Below are 23879 nucleotides of genomic sequence, written 5' to 3'. Positions count from 1 at the left end.
CTTCGGCGTAACACGTCAAGCTTCGCATTTCAGCTGTAGCATAGTAACTGTCAATTATACCCGTTAAGTCACCTTGGTTTTCAACTTCATAGATATCAGAAACAAAGAATCAAGCCACTATGATATTTCACAGTTTGAAATTTATTTCGATGACATCATGGCGGCCTGATCCATCCATCAACCGATGAGGATCTGATCCACGGGATCTATCGGATCCACGATCTGGCCGTCAACAATGGTGTTGATCTGGTAGAAGTCCCACAGATCTACGGTAGACTGGCCCTGGAGGGACAGGGAAGGGGAACGATTATACTTCGAGGTATGACTCGTATCAAATCTTGTTATCGTTCCAATGCTGCAAGTCTGGATATTGGTGAAAGGCAATCAAAAAAAGATATAGTTTCTTCACCTGTGTACTGTTGTCTTCTTGGCTTTCAGAAAAAAAAATCTGTATCAAACTTATCGCAGACCCTTCGATGAAAATTAAAAAAAAAACACAAAATGGCGCAAATGGCCGCATATCCTCTTTGGATTTTTTTTCCACAAATACCACTGTAATTCTAAAACTAATACCCCTACTTATGTTACTTCTTCCCGAACACAAGAGCTACCTAACACTCAGAAACTGTTACCGTAGCTTGTTCAGAACTCGAGATATCAAGACTAGAAGTAAGTTCCGCTGCAGTACCAAAGGGACCGAATCCATTTTTCATTTTCCATTTTTCAAACCTTAACAACGCAACAGTATGAAACCAATGCATCCAGCCGTTCCTGAGATATCTTGTTGGCAAACAAACGGACGCACAAACGCTAGTGAAAACATAGCATGAATATTCATCATTTATGGAGGTACTGAAGTACCGTAGCTGTGTAGTGCGCGTCTCTCTCCGCCTTGGTGGCGTACACGTCAGCCTCCCAGCAGGTGGTGAAGGGGCTGACCCAGGTGGCCCGGATCCACTTCCAGACGAAGGTGTGGCGGCCTGTGGAGGATGGTATTTGCTTAAGCTGAGGGCACAACCCGCCGTACGTGCAACTGCGTGTTGTCTACGTGCCAAAACGTGGGCAATCTTTTGGGGTCCGTAAGTGGTAAGTGCCGCCTCCGTACGAACTCGTAAGGAATCCTGCCCTGTACAGCCTGAACGTTTTCAGAAATATGTGGTGGACGTGGCGTCCCCGCCCCCCCCAAAAAAAACGTACGGACAAATTGCATGTACGGCGGGTTGTGCCCTTAGCTTTAGCCTCATACGAAGACTTCTAGCTGATCTGACTCTAGTTTGCGATTTTTAACATTGCCTAAGGTTCTCTAACGCCAAGACAGGACTTTCGGCGTCGAACTTGTAAAAAGAACCGTCGCCAATGTTGAAAATCATGAGTCAGCCCCCCCCCCCCCCCCCAGAACAAAATGTTCTTGTTAGAAGGCTCCGTAAGAGGCTAAAATTTGCTAATATGAGAGAATGTAGTTGGTTCTGTCCAATTATTTTGTCCACAAGCCAAATACACTAAATAACGTTAATATAACCCCTGACCTGGTTTCATGTCCAGCGGAATGGTGAAGTTGTACGTCCCCATGGCGCTTCCTGGATTCTCACAGAACTTGGGTGCGTTCTGGAAGCCAGGCTTCGGGTAGGTGGTGGTCAGCACAGGGTCGATGTCAGGCCCTGAATGTCAAAATATGAAATATATTTCAAATTTACTGAGGCTTTGGCACTTTTCTACGTAATAAGATAGAACAACTCTATTCCATTCCATACCATTCCAACATTCAAGGAGCATATTATTTGTTGCCGGGTTCCGGGTTGATTTTAAATGTAAGTTAGAATAATCCAGGGGCCCGGCTGTGCCTAAATATAGGCTGTTGTCGCAGCGTGTCCCACGTGGCCACGCATGGGTCACGTTCGAAGGTGCAGAAAAACAGCCCATAGAGTCACACGTAGTCGTAGGGTTTCTTTCTCCGTATGGGACCGTATACGTATCTAAAAAGCAAAGCATCCGGTTTTGTAAAAAAATGGAATAACATGCAAATTGCCGTTCTCTGGCTAATATTCTTTATGAGCTGCATTAGATGATGACACATGGGTTAGTTGTAGGGCTTGAATAAGTACATAAACGTCGTTGATTATGATACGAACCCTAAAGTAAAGAAGTATCTCAATACAAACCATATGGCGATATTCCCATGTCCTCAACCACTATGAGTTTGGTAGAGTTGATACAGCAGGGGTCCTCGTCTCCGTCCACCACGAAGATCAGATTCTCTGTGTCGTAGATGTTGGTGTTCTTGCATCTCGCATCTGCCACATGGCCCTGGTAAAAGACAGTCATTGGCATATCGTGGGTCAACAAATACGTGCAACATCCGTACAACATATCGACAACACACATGGATTCTGATCTTTAAGCAAGTTATTATGGTAAGCGAGGCTCGGGCGATTGCCACAGAACCGTCGTCTGATCGATTTTCGCCTAATGTGAGGGAGGTATAAAGTATATACTGAAAAAACGTAAATATAACACATGCTTTATGGCATACAGTACTTGAATATCGGATCTCTTGTCATGCGAGAGAAAACAAAAGCACTTGAATGAACGCTATCATTGTCGGATATATCTATTTTCCCGATGCGCATCTAGATAAAGGCATAAGTTACTAAATGTAGAGGTCATGTACTAGTACTTCACCCGTACATCGCACGTCAGTGTGAACGCAAGTAAAAGTTGGCAAAAAATCGCAAAGTTGGCTCGATTTTCAAGCGCAATTTAGTGCAGCCATTTTGTTGTGTACGTCCACACTGTTGTTAATTTTACTTCCAAACATTGGAATTTGGATACTAGTTCACTCAGTCTTCCTAATTATGAAATCATATCAGACTGGTAATGAAAGAGAGGTAGTACGTTTGTAGGGTGGGTTAGGACGACCTTCTGTCCCAGGTAGTACGCCGCCATGGGCATCTCGTCTGTATACAACCGATTATCACCCCGTGGGTACTGACACAGCGCAGTTTCCTCGGGGTGGTTGTCCAGTTTGTTCAGAAACCCGCGATGTGATCCAAAGTCGCCGAAACGAAGGTTATGCCTGGATAGATAGAATGGAGAACAACACCAGTCTACATCTTGTCCGTTTCTCCAACACAGACAATTGACGTGTTAAGCAGATACCAGTATCTCAGGACAAACCAAATACCAAGTAGGCCAAATGGCGATACTACAGATTTTCTCAGGCATTCGTTAAGTGGCTCAAAATCATATGTTTTATAATTTCATACCTATGTTGTGCCAAGTATCATTCTCTTTTCACTTGATATATTTTTTGATGCAGTTTCAATCATTAATAATATTGTATACTGCGATTTTCACTGCGATTTTACTGAGATTTCCAATATCCTAGTAATGGCATCATAGACAAAAGCATTGCGGGGAGCCGAAAGTAGAAAAGCGGGTGCATTTTTCTAGCGCAGTTAGGCACAGCCCAGTAAGATGCTGTGGCAAATGGAGCTTGCTTGGCAAGTGGAGATTGTTTCGGTACATAGATACTGTCTGTCCCCTGTCCAGGATCTTCTTAGAGATTAGGTCCTCACATGACCTGCTTACGTGTGGGCAGACCTTGAAGGAAAATGTCCAGATTTTGCATGATGTACAAAATGACCAATAAAATGGTGGACGTATCGACTGATATGATGGGTATCCAGCTCAAAAAAGAACAAGAAACAGTCATGCCTTCAAGTATCAGAGTTACCAACCTAGGATCGATGTGTTAAAAAGTTCGTACTTTCCTAGAAATATCGTGGAGTGGAATTTGCTATCACCTAGCACAGTAGGGGCATCTTCAGTGGATACTTTTAGGAAACGCTTGCAGATAGATGTGCAAAGGTTAGGTGTGACGGGTCGTTCAGTGTAATATAAACAGCTGCTGCCGCACCGCGTGCCTACGAAGCTGGTGTGTTACGCCGAAGAGCGGTTATAACGGCTATATATACAGATACAGATACCGACCATGGCCAGGATAGCTTTGGGACCATCACAGCCACTACACTGTCTCTCCTAGGTCGTCGCTATGCCCATTTCCCAACACAAAGTTACTCAAGTTGCATACGAAGACCCAAACGTTTTATCTAGCTTTTGCTGTCCATAACTAAATGATGATTAGCTCTTACCTGTGGGCACCCCTTGGCCATCCCCTGCACTTGGCCTGGTCCCAGTACCAGCCGTTGTTCTCCAGGTAGTCCGTACAGACGATCCAGGAGTGGGCGGCGGCCAGGGCAGGCAGCCCGACAGCCAAGAGCGCGACGAAGAGCTTCATTTTCGACAGGACGCAACACTGCTCACAACTGCCAACTGTTTCTCGTCGTCTGTACAAGTTGCAATATATATATTTGCCTACCCTTTGCTATGGCAGGATGGGAACGACAGGAAGGTCTCCCACCTCTCCTGGGAATTGCATCACATCAGCGGCAGCGAATGTTGACAATGATTATATGTACATGATAACACCAAGCAGAGGGTGTACCTGTACCACACTAAGCCAGTTCCGGACGGTGTATTAACTGTGCACCGGTGAACTTGGATACTGCCGGTTTGTACTTATAGGTCACAAGCCTGGTGTATCCGGACTGACTGATCTGATCCAGTCACATCGCGAGGGACAACACTTGGTCTTATAGAGGAACGAAGAGAAGCCGACCCGTTTTATTTCATAGTTACCGTATGGCGTCATTTAAAACCGTCATTACAGATAAGCACACAAACTAGTGTGAAGTAATGGGGATAAAAAACAAATAAACGGCACTAAATATTGACATTAGCTTTGATATGCTGTAGAACAGGTGCATGCAGGTATGTGGTAAAGACCTTTTGTCTATCCCTTTTCTGTATCAGTATAGCAAGGGTCGGTATAACCGCCCTTCGGCGTAACACATCAAGCTTCACATTTCAGCTGTAGCATAGTAACTGTCAATTATATCCGTTATGTCACCTTGGTTTTGAACTTGATTGTGGTAAACATAGATATCAGAAACAAAGAATTAAGCCACTATGATATTTCACAGTTTGAAATTTATTTCGATGACGTCATGGAGGCCTGATCCATCCATCAACCGATGAGGATCTGATCCACAGGATCTATCGGATCCACGATCTGGCCGTCAACAATGGTGTTGATCTGGTAGAAGTCCCACAGATCTACGGTAGACTGGCCCTGGAGGGACAGGGAAGGGGAACGATTATACTTCGAGGTATGACTCGTATCAAATCTTGTTATTGTTCCAATGCTTCAAGTCTGGATATTTGTGAAAGGCAATCAAAAAAGATACATGTATAGTTTCTTCACCTGTGTACTGTTGTCTTCTAGGCTTTTAGAAAAAAATCTGTATCAAACTTATCGCAGACCCTTCGACGAAAAAAAACACACTAAATGGCGCAAATGGGCGCATATCCTCTTTGGATTTTTTTTACACAAATGCCACTGTAATTCTAAAACTAATACCCCTACTTATGTTACTTCTTCCCGAACACAAGAGCTACCTAACACCCAGAAACTGTAACCGTAGCTTGTTCAGAACACGAGATATCAAGACTAGAAGTTCCGCTGCAGTACCAAAGGGACCGAATCGTTTCCATTTTTCACGCAACAGTATGAAACCAATGCATCCAGCCGTTCCTGAGATATCTTGTTGGCAAACAAACGGACGCACAAACGCTAGTGAAAACATAACCTCCATGAATATCCATCATTTATGGAGGTACTGATGTACCGTAGCTGTGTAGTGCGCGTCTCTCTCCGCCTTGGTGGCGAACACGTCAGCCTCCCAGCAGGTGGTGAAGGGGCTGACCCAAGTAGCCCGGATCCACTTCCAGACGAAGGTGTGGCGGCCTGTGGAGGATGGTATTTGCTTAATCTAAGGGCACAACCCGCCGTACGTGCAACTGCGTGTTGTCTACGTGTCAAAACGTGGGCAATCTTTTGGGGTCCGTAAGTGGTAAGTGCCGCCTCCGTACAAACGCGTAGGGAATCCTGCCCTGTACAGCCTGAACGTTTTCAGAAATATGTGGTGGACGTGGCCTCCCAAAAACGTACGGACAAATTGCACGTACGGCGGGTTGTGCCCTTAGCTTTAGCCTCATACGAGGACTTCTAGCTGATCTGACTCTAGGTTGCGATTTTTAACATTGCCTAAGGTTCTCTGACGCCAATACAGGACTTTCCGTGTCGAACTTGTAAAGAACCTTCGCCAATGTTGAAAATCGCGAGTCAGCGCCCCCCCCCCCCCCATAAAACAAAATGTTGTTGTTAGAAGGCTAAAATTTGCTAATATGAGAGAATGTAGTTGGTTATGTTGGTTATTGTGGGACCGCGTGGCACGATCGGGAGCGCGTTGGTCTCAGGCCCGAGAGGTCCCGGGTTCAAATCCGCTTGCCGTGTCACCGATCTTGTGCCCTTGGGAAAGGCACTTTACACGACTTTCCTCACCTATCTCAGGTGTAAATGAGTACATAGCTTCGGCTAGTGGCAGTGACAGGCCTTGTTGTGGTGACAGGCCATAGGGGCATGTTCGGGCATGACGCACCCGCCATGACACACGAGTCAGGGGTAGGAGGAACCCCTTACATCCTTGGTCGGAAGTCCTCCTAGGAGACGGAAACTCCAAATAACAAACCTGCATCTGCTGGGGCCGTCTTACACGTTGCAAACAATTGCCCCTGTAGGACTAAGTGCACCAGTGGACGAGAGGGTGGTGGAGAAGGAAGTGCACACCCCTCCTTCACCTTAAAAAGTGCAGGCCAGGCAGACGGGTCGCCTTAAACCCACCCTGTCTGCCTCCATTGTCTTCCGAGACAGACGGATGCCAAAACAAGTTGGTTATGTCCAATTAATTGGTCCACAAGCCAAAAACACTAAATAACGTTTAATATAAACCCTGACCTGGTTTCATGTCCAGCGGAATGGTGAAATTGTACGTCCCCATGGCGCTTCCTGGATCCTCACAGAACTTGGGGGCGTTCTGGAACCCAGGCTTCGGGTAGGTGGTGGTCAGCACAGGATCGATGTCAGGCCCTGAATGTCAAAATATGAAATATATTTCAAATTTACTGAGGCTTTGGCAGTTTTCTACCAAATAAGATAAAACAATTCTATTGCATTCCATTCCATTCCAACATTCAAGGAGCATATTATTTGTAGCCGGGTTCCGGATTTATCTTAAATGTAAGTTAGAATAATCCAGGGGCCCGGCTGTGCCTAAATATAGCTCTGTTGTCGCAGCGTGTCCCACGTGGCCATGCAGGGGTCACGTTCGAAGGTGCCCATAGATTTACCCGTAGGGCTTCTTTCTCCATATGGGACCGTATACGTAGCGAAAAAGCAAAGCATCCAGTTTTGTAAAAAATGGAATAACATGCAAATTGCCGTTCTGTGGCTAATATTCTTTATGAGCTGCATTAGATGATGACACATGTGTTAGTTGTAGGGCTTGAATAAGTACATAAACGTCGTTGATTATGATACGAACCCTTAAGTAAAGAAGTATCTCAATACAAACCATATGGCGATATTCCCATGTCCTCAACCACTATGAGTTTGGTAGAGTTGATACAGCAGGGGTCCTCGTCTCCGTCCACCACGAAGATCAGATTCTCTGTGTCGTAGATGTTGGTGTTCTTGCATCTCGCATCTGCCACGTGGCCCTGGTAAAAGACAGTCATTGGCATATCGTGGGTCAACAATTACGTGCAACATCCGTACAACATATCGACAACACACATGGATTCTGATCTTTAAGCACAACTAAATCATTTGTAAAGCACCCGTCCGTTATACCTCCCTCACATTATCCACGATCTTCGGGCGTATGGATAGAACTTCGGATCGGCCATATCAAAGATCGACAGAGGGTTGCGCGCATTTTTCACTTGAAAACCGTCCCTGTCACATATAAGCTATACTTTGTACCTTGTACAATTGTTGTGCAAGAAAGTTATTATGATAAGCGAGGCTCGGGCGATTGCCGCAGAATCGTCGTCCGATCGATTTTTGCCTAATATGAGGGAGGTATAAAGTATATACCGAAAAAAACGTAAATATAACACATGCTTTAAGACAAACAGTACTTGAATATCGGACCTCTTGTCATGCGAGAGAAAACAAAAGCACTTGAATGAACGCTATCATTGTCGGATATATCTATTTTCCCGATGCACATCTAGATAAAGGCATAAGTTACTAAATGTAGAGGTCATGTACTAGTACTTCACCCGTCCATCGCACGTCAGTGTAACGCAAGTAAAAGTTGGCAAAAAATTGCAAAGTTGGCTCGATTTTCAAGCGCATTTTAGTGCAGCCATTTTGTTGTGTACGTCCACACTGTTTTTAATTTAACTTCCAAACATTGGAATTTGGATACTAGTCCACTCAGTCTTGCTAATTATGAAATCATATCGGACTGGTAATGAAAGAGAGGTAGTACGTTTGTGGGGTGGGTTAGGACGACCGTCTGCCCCGGGTAGTACGCCGCCATGGGCATTACGTCTGTGTACTCGGTATCGTCGTTCCGTGGGTACTGACACAGCGCAGTTTCCTCAGGGTGGTTGTCCAGTTTGTTCAGAAACCCGCGATGTGATCCAAAATTGCCGAAACGAAGGTTATGCCTGGATAGATAGAATGGAGAAAAACACCAGTCTACATCTTGTACCTTTCTACAACACAGACAATTGACGTGTTAAGCAGGTACTAGTATCTCAGGACAAACCAAATAGGCCAAATGGCGATACTACAGATTGTGCCAGGCATGCGTAAAGTGGCTCAAAATCATATGTTTTATACTTTCATACCTATGTTGTGCCAAGTATCATTCTCTTTTCACTTGAAATATTTTTTATGCAGTTTCAATCATTGTACACTGTGATTTTCACTGCGATTTCACTGCGATTTCCAATAACATACTAATGTTTGCATCATAGACAAAAGGCATTTTTCTAGCGCAGTTAGGCACAGTCCAGTAAGATACTGTGGCCAATGGAGCTGGAGCTTGCTTTGCAAGTCGAGATTGTTTCGGGACATAGATACTGTCTGTCCCCTGTCCAGGATCTTCTTAGAGATTAGTTCCTCACATGACCTGCTTACCTGTGGGCAGACCTTGAAGAAAAATGTCAAGACTTTGCATGATGTACAAAATGACCAATAAACTGGTGGACTATCGACTGATATGATGAGTATCCAGCTCAAAAAAGAACAAGGAACAGTCATGCCTTCAAATACCAGAGTTACCAACCTAGGATCGATGTGTTAAAAAGTTCGTACTTTCCCAGAAATATCGTGAAGTGGAATTTGTTATCACCTAGCACAGTAGGGGCATCTTCACTGGATAGTTTTAGGAAACGCTTGCAGATAGAGGTGCAAAAGTTAGGTGTGACAGGTCGTTCAGTGTAATATAAACAGCTGCTGCCGCACCGCGTGCCTGCGAAGCTGGTGTGTTACATCGAAGAGCGGTTATAACTTTGAACTTTTGAACTTTATTTATTTGCTTTAAGACAACAAATGTCCATAGCAATATCATAAACATAAAATATAACAATCACAATGAAGTAGAAACCATAGGAGTAACAGTATTAAAAGTACCACAATGACAGACGTAAACAACATGAGAAACAATAATAAAAACAATATATACAACAACAACGCACATAAAGTCAAACAATCACGGTGCCCTCATCAGCTCCTTTTCTCTGACAACAGTTGCTAACCGGATAAATCTTGCCAATTGTCTGGAGATTTGTAATGTCGGGCAGTTTATTATTTCAAGGAACTTGTGTGGGTTTGGGTGTTTGGAATAGTATGATGGAATATACTTTTTTCTTAGTACATTCAAAAATGGGCATTCTAAAACAAAATGGTACTCGTCTTCTACCAGGTCAAGGGAACACAACTGACACACTCTTTCCCGTTTGTCTGTCTTTGTGTGTCTACCCTTTTCTATGTTTAGCTGATGCGCTGAGCATCTTATTCGTGCTATCGCTTTTGTTTGTTCGGAGTTATTTAGTACTTTTAAGTAGTTTTCAGCCGAGAAACCGCTCTTTATCATACAATAGGTAGTAAGACGGCTACTGGTGGAGATTTCGTTTTTCCAAAGTGTAATAGCCTGAATCTCTATTCGTTTCTTGAAAATTTCAATAAATGCGTTTTTATCACCTATGCTTTGGTTGTACCATGCTTCCCTTAATCCTAGACTGAACAATAAATCACGCACGTGACTTATCCAATTTCCCCTGCCTACAGTATCTAGTTCATACAACATTGTATAACATTTCTTTGAGTACCTATTGTCATTCATTTCTAGTAATTTCAACCAAAACTTTATAATTCTAATTCGTCTCAGGACACTGAGGGGATATCTCCCGAGTTCACCCCTCACTGCCGCATTAGATGTGGACTGCCCGACACCTAGATAAGACTTGCAAAATTTATTGTGTAGTACTTCCAGTTGATTAGCACTATGGAACCCCCATAGTTCACAGCAATACATCATAATTGGAAGAATAAGAGTGTCGAACATTTTAAACAACAAATCTGGAGACAACATGCCAAACTTGGCCGTATTCTTTTTCATTATGAACAAGGCCTTGGACGCCTGTCCAGCTAACGTTTCCTGGGCCCTAAACCATCTGCCACTTGAAGATACGGTTATCCCTAGATATTTATACGTATTCACCACTTCTACCCTGCTTCCTGCATAGAACCACTTTTCACTTTTCCGTAACTTACCTCCCTTCCTAAAGACCATGACCTTCGTCTTCTCCAAGTTTACTGCTAATTTCCATCTTTCGCAGTAGGAATTAAGGGCATTCAAGACCCGCTGTAGGCCCACCACAGAGTCAGAGCATAGTGCAAGGTCGTCAGCAAACATTAGGCTTAAAATTTCAGTGTCACCAACCTGGATTCCTCTACATCCATTCTGTTCCAGATGCTTATCTAAGTCGCTTATATAAAATGCAAATAAAAAGGGGGAAAGAATACATCCCTGTCTTACCCCCCTATGGCAACTGAAGGTCTCACTCAATTCTTCTTTGACTCTAACACATGATTTTACATCCTCGCATACTGCTTGAATTATACAGGATATCTTCTTACTTATACCTCCCCGGACTAGCTTAAACCACATGTGTGCTCGATGAATACTGTCAAATGCTTTAGAAAAATCGACGAATGCGACGTAGAAGCGTCCTTTTGGTCTTGTAAGGTACTTTTGTGTTAAAGCGTTTAAGCAGAACAGGTTATCCATTACCCCATAATTCTTCCTAAAACCCATTTGAGATTCAGTAAGCTTCTCTTCTTCCTGCATCCAGTTGTTTATCCGTTTTTCTAGTACTGACAGGAAAATCTTACCGAAGACTGAAAGTAAAGTTATACTTCTGTAGTTATTCACTTTGTCCTTCAATCCTGATTTGAACAGTGGGTGTATGATACCGACAGTCCAATTCTTCGGAAAAACACCTAAGTCAAAACACTTGTTGAATAATGTTTTAAGATAAGGTGATAAAATCGAAATGCTCTCACGAAAGAATTCTGGTATCAGTTTATCTAAGCCTGGCGATTTTCCAGGTTTTAGATTCCTAACGCAGTGAATGATCTCTTCCTCCGTTATTTCCTTATCCAGATTGTCATTAGCATAACCCGTGTCGTGTGAAAAACTCTCTAGCGGTTCCGAGAAGTTTATATCTTCCTCATCAGGACTACTTTCTACCCCTCCAGCATAGAGTTCCTAAAAAAAATTTGCAAATTCCTGGGCACTTATATTACCTATCGTACTTATCCTTTTTCCCCTTACAAGCGTCCAAAATTCTTTAGGGTCCCTGTGTAAATTTTTTAATTTTGTTCTAAGCTTCGCTGAGTGGGCTCTACGTTTAGCCTTGACCAAGGCTTTGTACTCCATCTTAGCTTGTTTAAACATCTTCCAATTCTGTTCGCTTCGTTCCCGTCTATACTTATGTAGCCTTTTACTCGCTTCATGTTTTGTTCGTTTACAGTCCTTATCAAACCAACATTTCCTGTTGGATACCGACTGTTTCCCTGACTTAACTGAGTTAGTAATTTTCATGCTCGCAGCCGCCGTTTCCAATGTTAGGCTGATTTTTTCGACAGCTAGATCTATTTCGTTTCTTTCCAAGTCTGATTCTATTTCCCTCAAAAGCGTCTGTACAGTTTGCCCCTGCAGTGTACTTCTAAACTCTTGTGCTCTGTCATGGTTCCACTTATAACGGGTTGATGAGATGGTGTCTGAGTCGGGACTGGCTTCTGTCTTGGGTGGAAGACGATTTCCGGTCGGTATTGTAAAAACAAGTGGTAAATGGTCTGACTCTATTTTGGTTTCTACCCTAAAATCTGTAATCTTTTCAAGCATAGTATCTTTCGCTAACAGATAGTCTACCACACTTTTTCCCGGACTTCCCTGTGTGGACTGTGTATGAGTTTGAAAACATGTAAAACTGCCTATATCTTTGTCGGCAAACAGCCGGCCGTTCGCAATCCTCAAATTTGTAGCCCTACATAAATTAATCAAGTTCAGTCCAAAACTGTTTATATGTGTATCTTGAGACGTCCTCTGGGGCATCGCTGTGTCAGATGGGTAATTTGTTGGGAGAGGGACGAACATATCATCATCATCTTTTTCATCAACATAGTCGTGTAAATTCCCAGTTCGTGCATTGAAATCTCCCATTATCATATAATCACAATCATCTAGTTTCGCAGCGTACTGTGACAATTCAGTTTCTACAATTTGGAAAACGTCCTCTATCTCATGAGCGGGTGATCCCGCCGGAGAAACGTACACCGTACCGATCAATAAGCTCACCTCCCATTGAAAGAAGTCCTTATCTAATACACACCAAATAATGTTCTTAGATTTGCTGGGAAGGCAAGTAACCCCTTCTTTAATTTCTTCCCTGACATATAAGGCAATGCCCCTCGAATTTCTAATGGCTCTTTTACTTTTAATTCTGTTACTCGTATAAACAACAAAACCATCAACTGAGAAGTCGTCATTGTCGTTACCCCATGTCTCTTGTAGACCTACAATATCACATTCTTTTAGGAAGTTTTCAAAGTCTTCATCATGAAGTTTACTTTTGAGACCATGCACATTCCATGAGGTAACTTTGATATTCCTGTCATGATCAAATAAAGTTATAGGTATTGTGTCCTGGGTCTTGTCACTACTAGAAATACAATCTGGTATTACAGTCTCTGAGCTAGTCTCAAGAGCCGTATCTGTTCCGCGGTTCTGTGTTTCCACCTGCTCGGCGGGATCCCTCGTCTGTGAAAATCCTGAGTTGACGTTGGTGGAATCCTCAAAGCGTCAGCATATGATGTTCCTATGCGCGTTCTCCCTTGTCGGTCACCTCTCAAATAGGCGATCATGTTCTTTGCGAGGAGAATTGTTCCACTCCTGTTGAGGTGTACGCCATCCGAGCTGAGATAGTGCGGACCGATGTTGTTGTTGTCTATGTACTGCCAGCCATTGTTCCTGCATACCTGCGCCACGCCCAGATTGATGCGGCATGTCCGTTCGCTATCCCCATTGGCTCTCCCAATTATTCCAGAGAGTGCAATCCTTGCCACACCTGCCTGTTGGAGTGTCGTTGCCAGGTGATGGGTTTTGTTGATGATTACGTGCTCTGGGTCATTGTTGTTGTTTGTGCCGGCGTGTACGATCACTGTGGAAGGTTTTTCTTCTTGCAAGATTTTACGCGCCGGAGCAAGCAATTCTTCGATTCGTGCACCGCGATGGGTGAAGCACTTGACATTGTTAAATCTTGACAGTTTATTTCCCTTCAAGTGTTTAATCATAGAGTCGCCTAAAATGACAACTTTTCCTGGGCCCTTGGCGTTGTAAAATCTAGTTTGCTGTTTTTTCCTGTACATATTGATTTGATGCGCTTGTTTCTGTGCCAGTTCAACTAGATCTTGATCGTTTGTGGATCCAGACTCTTCCTGTTCTACTGAGGTCTCCAGAGGGGAGAAGCGATTTGAGGTACTAATTTCTGTACCCATGTTTCTCACTAGCATTCTTTGAGTACTTCTTCCCTCTACTGTATGCCAATCAGTAGAAGTGTGTTCTTGTGTCATGTTGCTCTCGTGTGTATAACATGTGTCTGTTTCTTTCAGGGACTTAACCTCTGCCTGGATCTGTTTAACTGAGCCAGCTAGTCGTTTAACAGTCTCAGAAAGACTTCTGCATGTTGTGCATACGCGATCATTAGTCTCCACAGGTGTCTCGCATAGAAGACAGTGATCAGTGAAAGACTGCGTTCTCTCTTGTGTTTGTTCTTCAGAAATAGTTTCTGACAGATTTTCTACTTGCTCCATGTTATCATCATCGACATTACTGGTAACACTGTCTCTTAATTTCCTCAATTTAGTCATTAGTTGTTCATGTTCAACGTCTTCTACCACTTGTTCGTTTGCCCAGGTTTCTTTTAGTTGAGCCAGCTCGTCGTATTCTTTCTCCATTTGTTTTCGTAATTTTTCGGTCATGTCACCTTTAGCTTTCCTTTGGTCATCTGACTCTATCATTCCCCTCCTTCCTAGTTCCAGTCTGAGTTCTGTTATCTTCAACTTGGGTAGAAGAGCCAGGGCCACCTCTCTGCTGTACCCACATACATCCACCTGACTCCACATTTCCATAACTACCTCAAAAGTGCTGCGGCTGACGAATAAATTGGAACGGGCTTACCGATATTTTCTTGTACACTACTGCTGATTGGATTTCGGCTTGTTGCAGCTTTTAGCTCAAGCTCAGACTCAGGATACGATGCGATGCGATGAGCCGGCGTATTGTTGACAGGAGACGCTAACTCGTTCAGGCCACTTTCCCGCCAACTGAAACTGAGAGTGGGAGGGCGCCAGCAAACGAGCAAGTATACAAACAGCAATCCTCGTTACTGTTCAATTATCTAAAGCAGGGCCAAGTGCAGAATAATCTTAGCTCTTATGCTGATTAAAATGGACCGAGACTTACCCGCGAGGGCTCCTTATTAGGAGCCCGTTGCGGTTTTTCCGCCCGAGGACTGGTTATGGCGTCGATCTGATCTGGTGACGAAGCTTCTTCACAAACAGCTCCAAAGTACTCCAAATTGGTCCAAATTCTTCTACTTTCGACTAAAAACAAGGTCTCTGTTGTACTTTCAAAGCTATGTTGCCAACTGTGCCTTGGTATCTCATGTAAAAGTAGATAAAAGACGGTAAAATCGAGAGCTACAGAATTTGCCTCCAGCGATGTCGGCGCATGCGTACTGTATCTCCGGCTATATAGATACAGATACAGATACCGACCATGGCCAGGATAGCTTTGGGACCATCACAGCCACTACACTGTCTCTCCTAGGTAGTCGCTATGCCCATTTCCCAACACAAACTTACTCAAGTTGTATACGAAGACCCAAACGTTTTATCTAGTTTTTGCTAGCGCTGTCCATAGCTAAATGATGATTAACTCTTACCTGTTGGCACCCCTTGGCCAGGCTCTGCACTTGGCCTGGTCCCAGTACCAGCCGTTGTTCTCCAGGTAGTCCGTACAGACGATCCAGGAGTGGGCGGCGGCCAGGGCAGGCAGGGCCAGGGCGAAGAACAAGACGAGGAGACGCATTGTGACGGGCACGTAGAACGAGCTCTTCTGCGCGGGATTTGCGTAAGTGCTATCACATTTGTAGCGAGAAACGTGTGAAAACAGGAAAGAGGGCCACCTGCTGTGTGCTTAAGACCGCCAAAACAATTGCAAGCGGGGCTCTGGATAACCTTTAACTGTACATTGTGTGACCGCTTTCACACCTCACTTCACCCCAGGAACGAAAAAAAGGTTATGTATGTACGTACGGACGGACGGACGGACGTACGGACGAACGAACGAACGAACGAACGAACGAACGAGCGAACAAACGAATGAATTAAACGTGTTCATACCACAGAGGGGCAATAATAAGAAGCAGATGTAAATGGTATGAAGAAGGAGAAAAAAGCACAAAATACTTCTTCAACTTAGAGAAGCGAAACTTTCAAGAAAAAGTCATTACCTCACTTATGTCAGAGGATGGATCCATGATAACAGACCCCAAAGAAATTATAGATAAAGAAGCAGAGTACTATCAAAAACTATATACTGCTGATGAATGTGACCCAGATAAGAAGGAATTTGACTGTTTCTTTAAAAACAAGGAAATTAAAAGACTTACTGTCAATCACAGACCAATGATCAACGCTTGTTACCCCTCTCCCTCTCCTCATGTTAATGTTTTTTTAATTCCATTGTGCTCCAATGATGTATATTTATGTGCTATTGTGTATTATGCTGAAGAATTGAATAAAGTTTAAATTAAAAAAAAACAGGAAGGAGGACCAACTGCTGCCGTGTTTGTCTTATTTACATTGGAGTCGCTTTAACGGACCTGTGTGGGTTAACCGCCATATGACACTTAAAGGACAGCATCAGAAAATTTCCAATTCATTATTTTCCAGTAGTTTACTCATTAAAAAGTTGATGTACGTCAATTTTTACATTGATCCGCCTAATATGACCCTGTAGACACGTTTGAACTTCGCGCTCTCCTCCTCTCCCAGCCGCGCTGGCCGATGACGTAATGGCCTCGTTCTGATCGTCGGAGATTGTATGACGTAACGGATCAGAAACTTCTAGCCAGCCATTTTGCTCGGTGAACCTCGGTCCTCTCAGCGGTAAATAATCACCCCGCCATTCTGGAGTTCAGTCCGTTGTTGTTGAAAATTACTTTCGTGGACCTGTAAGTCGCATTGTGAGCTGTCTACGAAGCCATAGTCCCCGGGACACTAAACATTAATGAGCTTGCCTGCGAGTAAACCGCGCGGCGACGGGACGAAATCAAAACAATGGTTTTGGGGGAGGTTCACGCACCGTGCCATTCTGGACTTTTACAAGAGCGAGTTCGGGTCAGTTCTTACCTTCTCCTTTCCGGACAGCACAGCGATAATTACACGTAAGCTTCCACGAATTTTGGTTGAATTTACAGTTGTCCAACTGGCAGGGACATTTAAAAAAAAAACGTTTCCTCTGACAACATACCCTTGATTGCTACATATCGAACGACCCCCTTTTCGCGCCGAAACAGAGAGCACCGCAATTTGTACAGATTCGTACGAGTTACGCCTCGCCTCTCACTTTATTTTCTGTTTCTCAGGTGAATTATCTGGACTGGTCGGTTTTTCAATCATGTAGCTTTGGCGGAGATTGTTGGGGGTTCATTCAAAACAAATCACGGACTCTGAAACGAAGCCGACATTTCGCGCCATTCACAATGTCCGGCCTGTGTTGTATGTAAAAACAACAATGCTGTATGTATGTTTCGGCGCGGAAGGTATGTTGTCAGAGGGAAAATGTTTTTTTTTTTTTTAATGTCCCTGCCAGTTGGACAATTGTGAATTCAACCAAAATTCGTGGAAGCTTGCGTGTAATTATCGCTGTGCTGTCCGGAAAGGAGAAGGTAAGAACTGACCCGAACTGACGCTCTTGTAAAAGTCCAGAATGGCACGGTGCGTGAACCTCCCCCAAAACCATTGTTTTGATTTCGTCCCGTCGCCGCGCGGTTTACTCGCAGGCAAGCTCATTCATGTTCAGTCTCCCGGGGACTATGGCTTCGTAGATAGCTCACAATCCGACTTACAGGTCCACGAAAGTAATTTTCAACAACAACGGACTGAACTCCAGAATGGCGGGGTGATTATTTACCGCTGAGAGGACCGAGGTTCACCGAGCAAAATGGCTGGCTAGAAGTTTCTAATCCGTGACGTCATACAATCTCCGACGATCAGAACGAGGCCATTACGTCATCGGCCAGCGCGGCGGGGAGAGGAGGAGAGCGCGAAGTTCAAACGTGTCTACAGGGTCATATTAGGCGGATCAATGTAAAAATTGACGTACATCAACTTTTTAATGAGTAAACTACTGGAAAATAATGAATTGGAAATTTTCTGATGCTGTCCTTTAACCGTCACCGGTCTAAACAGGAAATAAGGGGCGTATGACGGCATTTCCGCGGAACCGACCTGAGCCACCTCCGGACCTGGTCTGGGTCGGTTCAGCGGGGGGCCCGTGACGGATTCTCTCGTGTCTAAAGACAAACCGTCACCGGTGACGGTAATAGGAGGTCGTGGATTATATGCTAATGATATACTTACAAGCCCAAAGCAATGGAAACATGTTTTCCTCATTGTTTTACCTACTGTCCAAGCAGAGGTTCAGTACCGGTTGGTTTTTGACGTGTTCAGGCGTTTTCGTGGGGATTTCTATTGTCCAATTTTCTTCATGTCCGCCAACCTCTGCTTGTAGATAATGTGACAGGGGTATTACAGATAAACACACAGACTAATGTGAAGTAATGGGGATAAAAAACAAATAAATGGCACGGAATATTGACATAAGATTTGATATGCTGTAGAACAGGTGCATGCAGGTATGTGGTAAAGACCTTTTGTCTATCCCTTTTCTGTATCAGTATAGCAAGGGTCGGTATAACCGCCCTTCGGCGTAACACGTCAAGCTTCGTATTTCAGCTGTGGCAAAGTAACTGTCAATTATATCCGTCATGTCACCTTGGTTTTGAACTTGATTGTGGTAAACATAGATATCAGAAACAAAGAATTGAGCCACTATGATATTTCACAGTTTGAGATTTATTTCGATGACGTCATGAAGACCTGATCCACCCATCAGCCCGAGATGATCTGATCCACGGGATCTATCGGATCCACGATCTGGCCGTCAACAATGGTGTTGATCTGGTAGAAGTCCCACAGATCTACGGTAGACTGGCCCTGGAGGAACAGGGAAGGGGAACGATTATACTTCGAGGTACGACTCGTATCAAATCTTGTCATCGTTCCAATGCTTCATGTTTGGATATTGGTGAAAGGAAGAAAAAAAGATAAAGCTTGTTCATCTGTGTACTGTTGTCTTCTTGGCTTTCAGAAAAAAAATCTGTATCGAACTTATCACAGACCCTTCGACGAAAAATGAAAAAAAAATGGCGCAAATGGGCGCCTTTCCTCTTTGGATTTTACAAAAATGCCAGTGCATTTAATCATTTCAAGTTTATAATTGTACACCCCAACGCATCAGTATAAAACCAATGCATTCAGCCGTTCCTGGGTTATCTTGTTCACACACACACACACACACACACACACACACACACACACAAACACACACACACACACACACACACACACACACACACACACACACACACAAACACACACACACACACACACACACACAGACAAACAGATACACAAACGATAATGAAAACATAACCTCCATGAATATTTCATGGAGGTACTGAAGTACCGTAGCACACAAAGGTGTGGCGGCCTGTGGAGGATGGTATTTGCTTAGTCTTCTATAGTCTCTACCAGACTAATAGTAATATACGGGACTTTTGATGAAAGCCTAGTAGGCGTTGATTGGCCTAGGAGTGAACTTATCGGCCGGCGGCACCTATTAGACACTAATCAGCAGACTTCTAAGATGGCACCAGGAAATGGCAGGCGTGATAACTGGATGGAATTCAAAAGACTGACTGAACACCCATGGAAACTTATTTGTCCCTGTTTGGCCAAATGTCTCTTTTGTCATCCAACTGGCACGTCTGCTTGGAGACTACGCAGACTTTTAGGAGGGCTGGGTTTTATTCTATACGGGGAACACTACTTCGTGATTTTCAACATTGGCTAATGTTGTCTAACGCAAGGAGAGGACTTTCTGCGTCGAAGTTGTAAAGAACCTTAGCAAATGGTGAAAACCAGTGCTCCCCCATAAAACTAAGGCCCACGCAAGTAGAATACATGCGTAGGAGGCTAGAATTTGCTTATATGAGAGAAGGTTATGGCTAAGTATTTGGTCCACAAGCCAAAAACACTGAATAACGTTAATATAAAACCTGACCTGGCTTCATGTCCAACGGAATGGTGAAGTTGTACGTCCCCATGGAGTTTGCTTCGTCCTCACAGAACTTGGGTGCGTTCTGGAACCCAGGCTTCGGGTAGGTGGTGGTCAGCACAGGGTCGATGTTAGGCCCTAAACGTCAAAATATGAAATATATTTCAAATTTACTGAGGCTTCGGCACTTTTATAAGTAATGAGATGAAGCAACTCTATTCCATTCCATTCCATAGCAACATTCAAGGGGCATATTATTTGTTGCCGGGGTCCGGGTTGATTTTGAATGCAAATTCAAATAATCCAGGGGCCCGGCTGTGCCTTAATATAGCCCTAGGCCTGTTGTCGCAGGGTGTCCCACGGGGCCAAGGAGCGGACACACCCAAAAGTGTCTGTTCGTAGACTTCCCAGAGGGGTCTCTTTTTTTTTAAACGGGACCGTGTCAAAAGCAAAGAAATCAATTTTGCTAGCAAAGGGAAGCCAAAGGGCAAATTGCCATTCTCTTGCTACTTCTTATGAGCTGCATTAGTTGGTGACACATAGTTAAGTCGTAGGGCTTCAACAAGAATATAAACGTCGTTGATTATGATGTAATCCCTGAAGGATTTTTTACAAACCATATGGCGATATTCCCATGTCTTCAACCACTATGAGTTTGTCCGAGTCGATACAGCAGGGGTCATCGTCTCCGTCCACCGCAAAGATCAGATTCTCTGTGTCTACGACGTTGGTGTTGTTCTTGCATCTCACATCTGCCACGTGGTTCTGGTAAAAGACAGTCATGGATCAACAATAACGTGCAATATCCGCATAAATAATTACTCCCTCCACAGCATGTCGACAACACACCTGAAATCTTATCTTTAAGCACAAGCAAATCATTCGTAAAGCACCCGTACGTAAAGTATATACTTTCGATAAAGGCATTAGTTACTAAATGTAGAGGTCATGTGCTTCAGTCGTGCATCGCAAGTCATTGTGACATAAGTTAGCCTCTACCAGGCGCCGATGGTGGTGTAATGACTCCTATGGCTGACTGACTCCGGCTCCCCTAGCACACTACCCCCTCCATTTGTCCATTTCTACTATTTGACTGACGATCCGCTCCCAAACACTGGAATTTGGATACTTGTCTTCTCAGTCTTACTAATTATGAAATCATATCAGACTGGTAATAAAAAGAGAGGTACGTTTGTGGGGTGGGTTAGCACGACCGTCTGCCCCAAGTAGTACGCCGCCATGGGTGTCAGGTCTGTGTACTCGGTATCGTCGTTCCGTGGTTGCTGACACAGCGCGGTTTCCTCAGGGTGGTTGTCCAGTTTGTTCAGAAACCCGCGGTGTTGTCCAAAATTGCCGAAACGAATGTCATGCCTGGATAGACAGAATGGAGAAAAACAGCAGTCTACATCTTGTCCTTTCTCCCTCATGGACAACGTGGTAGGCCTACTTCACGTTTCCTACCTAAATCCCTGCCGGACTGTTTGTGGAAACGAAACAAACAAAGTTAATGCCAATGAATATGCACAATTCATGCTGTTGAACCGTTTTTGGTACACTTTGTGTTCTTGTTATCTTTTACATCGTACGCTTCGTTCCCCAACACTGCTCGGCAAGGCCCCTTTTTGGAAATGTGACATCTACAACTACAAACCAAATGGCGATAAATTTTGCCAGGCATTCGCAAAGTGGCGCAAAATCATGTTTTATAATATCGTACCTGTATTGTACCATGTATCATTCTTTTTTCACTGGAAATATCTTTTTGATGCAGATTTAATCACTGTTCACTGCGATTTTCAATAACCTTCTAATCTTGGCATCATAGACCATTGCGTGTCATGTCAGTGCAACAGCAATGGGGAAGTCGAAAAGCTGGTACATTTTTATAGCGTAATTAGGCACAGGCCAGTGAGATACGGCGGCAACTGGACTTTGCTTGGCCAATAGATATTGTTTAGGTAGGATCTGCTTGGAGCCAGTTCCTCACAGGACCTGCTTACCTGTGGGCAGACCTTGGCCAGGCCCTGCACTTGGCCTGGTCCCAGTACCAGCCGTTGTTCTCCAGGTAGTCCGTACAGACGATCCAGGAGTGGGCGGCGACCAGGGCAGGCAGGGCCAGGGCGAGAAACAAGACGAGCAGACGCATTGTGACGGGCATGTAGAACGAGCTCTTCTGCGCGGGTTTACGTTAGTTCTATCTATTTGTAACTGTAAACGTGTGAAAACAGGAAGGAGGACCACCTGCTGTGTGTTGTCTTAAGGCTGCAAGAAACAAGCGGGGCTGTCTGAAGTTAAACATGTTTTGATAACATTTTAACTTTATTTTTTGTGAGTGTCATAAATGTATTGAGGGAAAATATTTTACGTCGCAACACGTCTGCGACAGACGTTGTATGGCTTCGTACAATGTTGCAAAGGATACCTCCATTTTGATGAATGGTTTGTGTTCTTGGGACAGGCAAGGTAGTAGACTGTGTAGCAGCTAGCAGACCGCATGGGGGCGTCGTCTCGTCTTCTTCGCACCGAAGAAGTACCATTTAGGTAGACCATGTGTTTAGAAAGCATTTACTGGGGGTATTTCATGTCAGATGGTGTAGCTATTGGCTCACTTATACGAAAGTCGCGGCCACACAGAAAGTCATAGTTCCAGATGTGTACGACAGGGTAGCCACCTTTTACACAATAACTTTTGTCAATAGTGTGCCAACGGCAAATATAATTCTATTTGCATATTCGTAGCCGGTTTGGAGTATATCTATTCAAAGAAGATAGTCGTGCTGATATGAAGGTCTTGGACTACACATTGTTTATGCTTTTTGGAGTTCAAACGGTAACAATACTTAACAAATAAACAAACGAGCAGAACGTGTCAGATTCACATGTTGTTATGTTTGTTCACTTGCCGACGCACGAATATAGCCCAAACATCTAAGATATTGGTCATAGTTCATGGACATGCATAGTCTGGGTACCATCCGGAAAGTAGTTCACTCCGACGTTAATTATACACTAGATACAGTCGCTTCTCTGCTGTTCCGAAGCAGAAGCGAACTACTGCCCAGATGGCAGCCAGGACATACATCCTTCATGTCACCTTGGTTTTGCACTTAGTGTTGGTAAACATAGATAAAAAACAAAGAACTGAGTCACAAAAAACTATTACATTCCACAGATGAATGTTTATTTCGATGACGTAATGAAGACCTCATCCATCCATCAACCCGAGATGATCTGATCCACGGGATCTATCGGATCCACGATCTGGCCGTCAACAATGGTGTTGATCTGGTAGAAGTCCCACAGATCTACGGTAGACTGGCCCTGGAGGGACAGGGAAGGGGAACGATTAGACTTCGAGGTATGACTCGTATCAAATCTTGTTATCGTTCCAATGCTTCAAGTCTGGATATTGGTGAAAGGCAATTCAAAAAAGATATAGTTTCTTCACCTGTGCACTGTTGCTTCTTGGCTTTCAGAAAAAAAATCTGCATCAAACTTATCGCAGACCCTTCGATGAAAATTTAAAAAAAACCACAAAATGGCGCAAATGTGCGCATATCCTCTTTGGATTTTTTTTCCACAAATGCCACTGTAATTCTAAAACTAATACCCCTACTTATGTTACTTCTTCCCGAACACAAGAGCTACCTAACACCCAGAAACTGTAACCGTAGCTTGTTCAGAACACGAGATATCAAGACTAGAAGTAAGTTCCGCTGCAGTACCAAAGGGACCGAATCCACTTTTCAATTTCCATTTTTCAAACCTTAACAACGCAACAGTATGAAACCAATGCATCCAGCCGTTCCTGAGATATCTTGTTGGCAAACAAACGGACGCACAAACGCTAGTGAAAACATAACATGAATATTCATCATTTATGGAGGTGCTGAAGTACCGTAGCTGTGTAGTGCGCGTCTCTCTCCGCCT

General features: G+C 43.9%; 1 protein-coding gene and 1 long non-coding RNA gene across 6 annotated transcripts; both read right to left on the bottom strand.

The window, feature by feature from the left end:
- Positions 1-120: 120 nt before the first annotated feature.
- Positions 121-22114, bottom strand: LOC118424846. 5 transcript variants are annotated; one of them, XM_035833651.1, is made up of 7 exons: positions 15487-15672; positions 8568-8637; positions 2893-3003; positions 2160-2304; positions 1527-1658; positions 862-980; positions 121-282 (listed from the first exon to the last, which is right to left on the bottom strand). In XM_035833651.1, exons 1-7 carry the CDS (start codon positions 15630-15632, stop codon positions 178-180), a joined length of 828 nt encoding a protein of 275 aa, XP_035689544.1. In that variant the 5' UTR covers positions 15633-15672; the 3' UTR covers positions 121-177. The 5 variants fall into 5 exon arrangements, with proteins under 5 accessions (XP_035689544.1, XP_035689541.1, XP_035689543.1 ...); XM_035833648.1 differs by lacking the exons at positions 2160-2304; positions 2893-3003; positions 8568-8637; positions 15487-15672 and adding exons at positions 20567-20714; positions 21140-21320; positions 21950-22114; XM_035833650.1 differs by lacking the exon at positions 8568-8637 and having other exon boundaries at positions 2893-3073; positions 15487-15670.
- A 994-nt stretch (positions 22115-23108) lies between these two features.
- Positions 23109-23879, bottom strand: LOC118424855. Its single transcript, XR_004832259.1, has 2 exons — positions 23848-23879; positions 23109-23270 (listed from the first exon to the last, which is right to left on the bottom strand). It is a non-coding gene; the product is annotated as an uncharacterized LOC118424855 (long non-coding RNA).

The sequence above is a fragment of the Branchiostoma floridae genome, chromosome 10 (genome assembly GCF_000003815.2).
Source record: "Branchiostoma floridae strain S238N-H82 chromosome 10, Bfl_VNyyK, whole genome shotgun sequence".
NCBI lineage: Eukaryota > Metazoa > Chordata > Leptocardii > Amphioxiformes > Branchiostomatidae > Branchiostoma > Branchiostoma floridae.
Note: the sequence above shows the minus strand (reverse complement) of the source record. Positions and strands in the feature narration are given on the sequence as shown.

Bases quoted from the DNA above. Each gene is read 5' to 3' on its own strand.
- LOC118424846 (XM_035833648.1), bottom strand. From the start codon at position 22,107: ATGCCCGTCACAATGCGTCTGCTCGTCTTGTTTCTCGCCCTGGCCCTG. The intron at 20,715-21,139 runs GTACCTCTCTTT...GTCTTTTACCAG, and splicing joins TGCTAACCCACCCCACAAAC to AACCACGTGGCAGATGTGAG. The intron at 1,659-20,566 runs GTTTGTAAAAAA...TTTGACATTCAG, and splicing joins CATGGGAATATCGCCATATG to GGCCTGACATCGACCCTGTG.